General features: G+C 33.0%; 2 protein-coding genes across 2 annotated transcripts in view; one reads left to right on the top strand and one right to left on the bottom strand.

Annotated features, from left to right (window-relative positions):
* On the top strand, nt 275–1,201 carry LOC107623982. Its single transcript, XM_016326399.2, has one exon. It carries the CDS (start codon nt 275–277, stop codon nt 1,199–1,201), a length of 927 nt encoding a protein of 308 aa, XP_016181885.1.
* LOC107624531 (lysine histidine transporter 1) overlaps nt 5,673–6,733 on the bottom strand; it is a 5,751-nt gene continuing 4,690 nt past the window's right edge. Inside the window, exons 5-7 of the mRNA XM_016327029.2 lie at nt 6,348–6,439; nt 6,191–6,259; nt 5,673–6,093 (exon numbers count right to left, since the gene is read on the bottom strand). Coding sequence (XP_016182515.1) covers nt 5,995–6,093; nt 6,191–6,259; nt 6,348–6,439 — 260 coding nt within the window. The 3' untranslated portion in view covers nt 5,673–5,994. The remainder of the gene's footprint in view (nt 6,094–6,190; nt 6,260–6,347; nt 6,440–6,733) is intronic.

The raw sequence follows: 6,733 nt of genomic DNA, 5'->3' as shown, positions 1-6,733 counted from the left end.
CAAATTAAGTTTTTTTTTTTTTTTTAAATATGAAAAAATAAAGACAGCACAACAAATAGTGTTATGATTATTTTAAAATTTTTGTACTGCTCCACCTGTGTTGCCCTAGACACGTGGCAAGTACACACCCAGCCACCGTGCTGCCGTTATCATTATCGCTTCCGCTCCATCAGAGAAACTGAAGAGGTAACCCCAACCGAACCACGCCATAGAGAGAGAAACAAAGAAAAAAGAACAAACTTAGAGAGAGAAACACATAAAGATCCACGGCGTCATGGACGGTGGTGCTGACGCGTGGAGCGTGCCAGCTTGGGGAGCCAGCAGCGCCAACGCTGCTCCTCACGATAACAGAATACTTAACAGAATAATGCTCCGATTTCGGCCGATCGCACCCAAACCTGTCGCCGGAGGCTCCCTCCCTTCCTCCGGTGAAGCTCAAGGGAGCAACGGCAAGGCTCCACTCACCGGAAAAAGAGCGAAGAGGAAGTACGTTAGGGTTCGCAGAAACAGTGTTAGCGAGAGAAAGAACAACGATAAATCTCACGAGAAATTAGGTGAAACAAGCGAAAACGTCGCGGTTGTTACCCTCCAGCTGATGCCGGAGAAGGAGGATCCAAAACAACACTCCCTCGCCGGAGATTCGTGGTGTAAGAACGTTGATCTCGACCTAACCGTGGAGAATATCCAGATCCTCGATAATAACCTGGAGCCACCGCGCGTGGCGGCGAATCTTGACTCGGTTAAGGTTCTAGATCCACTTCCTCCGCCGTCGCTGGCGGCGGTCGAGTCCTGGGTGACGGTTGAGAGCGTGACAGGCACGTGCATGGGGGAAGGCGAGGGAGCAAGAGGAATAGGAATAGGTTGTTGTACGGACGCTGAGATGGTGAAGAGCTTAGAGGATGACACGTGTCCAGCGTTCGTTTCGGACGGTTACTTCAGGGTTGGGTGGGTGAACGAGGCGTTCAAGAAGATGGTGGCGAGTGAGGGAAACGGTTTGCCGTTGGTGTGGGTGAAGGTGAAGGATAACGCTGCGTGGTGCTTTTGCTATTCTTACCCGGCGTTCACCTGCGGGGTGAGACTGCAGTACACGTGGCGGAACGAGAAGTGCACGAAGATGGTTCCGTGTGATGTTTGGAGATTGGAAAGTGGCGGCTTTGCATGGAGGCTGGACGTGAAAGCTGCACTCAGCTTGGGTCTCTGAATAAATAAATAAATAAATAAAAAAGAATGCAACATGAAATAATGTATCCTTTTTCTCTATACTTATGGTAGAATTAGATATAGCTCTTCTAGTTGTGTGTGTGTGGATTGAGGATAAGCATAAGCACCTCTCCCCCATTATGGTTTGTGCATTATTCTAGTTTAAGAGTTTTCTTCAGATCCTGAGTGAAGACAAATAAGAAGTAAAAGATAAAAAAATAAAAAAAAAAGGAAGTGTGTTAGTCTTTAATTAGAAGAGTGATGAGTGGAGGAATTAAGAGTGGAAGGAAGGAAGATTATGAGGGGTAAATTGGGATTTGAGGTATCTTGGGAATTGGGAGAGGAGGAGAAAAAAGTAAAACGTATGAGAGCACAACATGCAAAGTGCTCTCTCTATTACTCTACTAAAAAGCAATTAAGTTTAGTGTGTGTATTAACTATTGTCTATCCAAGACATTGCATCTCATGAAAAATGTATAGTAGGTAGATATTTATATTTGTCGTTATCTATGTCTATATATATATATGCATGAATAATGAACTTACTTTATGTGTTAATGACTCTAGTATAGAGTATAGAGAAGGAGATGAGTAGAGGCAAATGATGTTGTGTTAAATTAGATTAATCTTCTATTTAATTATGTGGGGCAATGTGTTGTTAGGCAAGGCTCCAAAAGAATCTGAACTTGCTTCTCTGGTTTTATTTGATTTTGAACTCTGTCTTCTAGCGTTACACGTTACTACTACTATCATATATGCTTGAAAGTGAATGCATTAGTAGGGTCTCTATATATAACTCTAAGAGGGAAAAGAAAATCAGAGTTTAGTATTCAAACGGAAACGGTTGATTACTGTATTATATGATTTCTTAAACTGACTTGGCTGTATTATATGACTTGACTTTAATATTTAAAAAGTGTACACGTATTACTACCTAAAATTAGTAACTACTGTTTCAACTGTGTTGACATAGAAATTGAAAATAAATTTATTTTCAAGTTATGCAATATATATGATGAAGTGGGATAGGCATAGTTTAAATCTTCTTTATTACTAAGAATTTGTTTATTTGGGATTTTTTTAGAATAGTAGAATTGAGTGAATTTCTTCATTAAATTTGTGAAAATATCTGTATTACTTTTTTTTTTTTTAATCTTACAAAGAATAATTCTCATTTTTCATTGTACACCATACTACCATAGTATTATCCAATTAATTTTTGTCAAAACTTTCCTAAATGATAACAATACTTTCTCTCTTAATTATTGGTGATGTTAGTTTTTCTCGTTTCGTAATTATTTTTCATTTTATTTCAGAGAAATGCATCCCACAGGATTTTAAAAAGCCAATATATATACACGCTTGATTAACTTCATTTTATTCTATGTAGGATTTTTTTCTCCTTACATTTTAAATATATCAGTTTAGAATTTATGAAAATAAATCAAGACTAAATATGATATTTAAATGTTGTGAGAATATATAATCATAAGTGTCTATTAATATACAAAGAAAACATTTAATTAATTATAATGACAAAATTAGACTAACACAAGCACATGGTTGATGGTTCTTTTAATTTACCAAATATAAAATAAAGAATTTATACTTTTCAAAATCACAAGCACTTTTTAAAAAAAAATTATTAAATCAAGTCTAAGTATTAAATTTTAAATTTTAAATTTTAATAATATAAAAATAAGACAATAACCAAATATTGACTAATATTAATAAAAAAATTAACCCCTAATATTTATCGTGCATAATACTCTCTCTCACAATAATATAATATCTTTGCACTTTAATTTGTAAGTTCTAATATTTTTCTTGAATATATAGAAAGCCTAAATAAGATCCATGTTGAGAACAAATAATACATAAAGCAAAGAAAATTAATATGTTCCAATCATAAAAACAAAACAATTAGAGTGTGCATGTTTGGTTTGCGATTTTTTTAATGTTTTTTTGTTTTTTGAATTTTATTAAAAAAAATATTTTTTTATATAATTTTTTTTCACAAACTTATAAACAAAAAATTTCTAAAAATTAAATAAAAATGTGAAACTTTAAAAACATTTTTTTAAAAAATATTTATCTTTTTGTTATTGGCATTTTTATTAGGTGAATTCTACCCAACCCCCTCTAAAATAACATGTAAGTTACCCTTCATGATGTGTCACATTTTAATTGGTCATTACTTAACTATAGTTGGGTTATTTTGTAATTTATTATTTGAGATGGGTAATTGTATAATTTCTTAAAATATTAAAATTCTACCCCATTAATTGAAGCACGTTCTCACGCAATCTCTTTCTACAGTGCATCATTCTTTAACGAGTTGTTAAATTTTCATGGCTTCTAACTTCTTCGTTCTTCCCAGTATAGTCAGCACCGACTTCCAGTATAGTCAGCACCAACTTCATTGCTATCTCATGTCCTCTCACTCAATCTCTTTTTTTTTTTTACCATGGATCATTCCTTACCAATATAATTAATGGTTAGTTTGGTTATTAAATTTTTTTCATTAAAAATAATATATGGAATATATATTCATATGTAAAATATAATATAATATAATAAAATAAATCTATTAAGAGTACTTAAAAGTATAATTAAAATCAGGAATATACAAATATAATAATAAAATTTGTACTCTAAACAAGTAACCCATGAAAGTATACTCACTTGGAATTAGACCACTCCAAGCATTTCACCTTGGTACAGATCGAAACCTTGCTGAAAATTCATGGTGCAACTTCCAAATTGGTTTTTCCTGGAAGTTCTTCAGCCATCGACCTAACTCCGCCACACACCTTGCATCTCAACGCCAACCAATGCCCGTGTGCAATTGTGCACCCGATTGCCACAACTCATCCTTATCCATGGCAGTGCGGTAATACCATGAGGATACTTCTTGTCTTCTAGAGAACATCATCTTCTCTCATAGAGAGAGCAACCAGAGATCTTCTCCTTCAACACCTTGTGCAAACCTGATTGTATCAACACATCTTTGACTTGTATTTGCCACAAGCCAAAATTGATTTTTCCATCAAATTTCTCTATTTCAAGCTTCACAGCACTTGAATATCCTAACATTGTTGCAACTGTATACTGGAATAGTATAACTCAACCGTGCACTAGGAAGGGTCCCCAGGAAAGAGAGGTGGGTCACAATGGACACACTTAAATACCAGGTCTTTCCTTAGCCAGAACCTTTCCAAACTGCACTCTCACAGTGTCACACTGCCTTCCAGCAACAACAACAGCAACCAAAGATCAACCTCAAGTCACAGGACAAAATTCTTTTCTGATGTGGAAGGTCAGACTAGGCTGCAACCACAGAGCATACTAAGAATAAATCCCATCGAACCGAAGCTCTGATACCACTTGTTGGGAATAAGACACCATTTCCCCTTGAGAAAACACCTTTGACAGAGAAATAAAATAGACACAAACACAACACAAGAATTTAACGTGGAAACTCCAATTACCGGAGAAAAAACCACGGCCGTTGTCAAATGACAACCAGAGAATATCACTATGTGAAAATTGTTACAACACATAGACTTCTTTCTCTCACCGGCACCCCAGTACACCCACACTCTCTCAAAGCAAATATCTAATTACACCTCACAACACTCTCTAATCAAAGAGTATAGAGGAAAAGAAAAATCAGATACAAGCTTAAAGTGTTTCTGACTGGTACAAAAACAAATGGAGAACTTAGTCTCATATTTATAGCTTAGGCCACCCACTCCATTTGCTATCCTGAGCAATGTGGGACTAATTCAACCAAATCCTAACACGTGCATTGGTGTAGACCACGTTGGCCACCCCTCTCGTGGCCTGGGATAGTGACGAGATTCCCCTTTTATAGATTTTGCTGGATTATCTTATCTTTGTGGAAGGAAATTTCACTTCATATAATTTTAAAAAATGATTAAAAGATAAAAATAGTCCCAAATCATTAAAATGACGAAAATATTTTTAAATTAATTGTATTAGACCCGTTAAAAATCCAAACACTATGTTAAAACAGTTAACTACTAAGATTTCATTACCATCAATGTTATTAGACTTTATTAATTATGAGTGAATCAATAATTTAATCTTTTGATTCCATAATATTATTACAAAATATTCTTATTTTTTATTTTCAAAATACCGTTCATTCAATATACAATTTCAGCTACAAAATATTATTACTATTATTACAAAATATTCTTATGGAAATAATTAACATTCAATTTTAGTTTTACTGTTTTTTTTTTAATAGTTACAATTAGTTAAATTTTATTTCCTAATATTACACCTATCGTCATCTTCTATCTCAACCCTTAAAAATGATTCAAGCCAAAATAAGCCTGTTTAATTTCAACTCATTAACATTAAATTGAATGAAAGTTTTTTACTTTGACATTTAAATTTATATATTAACACATTGGTACTTGAATTTGGATAAATTCAACTTATTAAGTCGTGATAAATCAGCCCAATTATATATATAAATCTCATAAGTGAGCATCCATGTAAAAAATCATTTCCAAAAGTAAATATATATATTGTTTACATATAACCTTAGACTAAATATTTTAATATCTTACATTCCTCTCTAAAGTGAACAATTCATAGGAACAATTTCCTTTCCCATCTAAGAATTTTATAAGAACAATTAATACATTCCAATATTTATGATCAAAAGCGATATCTTTGTGTCATTGAATCGTGTCTTGAGTTGACTTCATGACTATCAACTTCAAACTATACACTAATTGACGATTGTAATAAAGGAGTTCAAGAGTAAAATTTGTAGGTCTTAGCTTTGATTATGATTGTTCTCAATCCTCCAATTGGTGATATAATCATTAACAATACGCCAAGCACAATGCAGATCTGCAATGATAAATAGAGCATCATTGTTAAACAAAGGGCTTAATTAATATAAATTGTGAACAAATAGTAACTTAGACAAAACCAAAATTAAACATACCCAGTTAGTCCACCAAGACAAACTATATTTCTTTGGTTTGTAGATTATAAGCCACATGATGCAAGGTAGCTGAAAAGTTTAAAGAACAATCCATTAATCAAAATTATTACAACAACAACAACAATAATAATAAAATTGTTAAGTAGTCATAACTTACATAGTATGTTGTTGGAGCGAAAGCAAACCCTCCAAAAAATCCAAGGAGTCCATCAAAAAATGGAAAGGTAACTGCAATGAACATTGTGAATGCTGGAAAAAGAAAAAGAAATGTCATTGTCTAACATATATATAAATATTCATATGTACTTTTATTGAATAATTTAAAAAATGATTTAAAGATATAATATTAAAGTTTTTATGATTAAAAAATTAAGTTATATCCTTGTTGACCTTCCAAAAAAAATAACATAATAAAAATAGAAAAATAGAAATATACATTGTTCATGCATATATCTACATAGTTGTTTAAATTTTTAAGATAAACAATATCACAATTCATTGTATCACACATATAAAAGTAAAATGCAATAATTGAAGTGAGAT

This window comes from Arachis ipaensis, chromosome B10 (assembly GCF_000816755.2).
Source record: "Arachis ipaensis cultivar K30076 chromosome B10, Araip1.1, whole genome shotgun sequence".
NCBI classification, from domain to species: Eukaryota; Viridiplantae; Streptophyta; class Magnoliopsida; order Fabales; family Fabaceae; genus Arachis; species Arachis ipaensis.
This window is presented reverse-complemented; position numbering and strand designations above follow the sequence as displayed.

Coding starts and splice junctions, on each gene's coding strand:
- LOC107623982 (XM_016326399.2), top strand. CDS start 275: ATGGACGGTGGTGCTGACGCGTGGAGCGTGCCAGCTTGGGGAGCCAGC.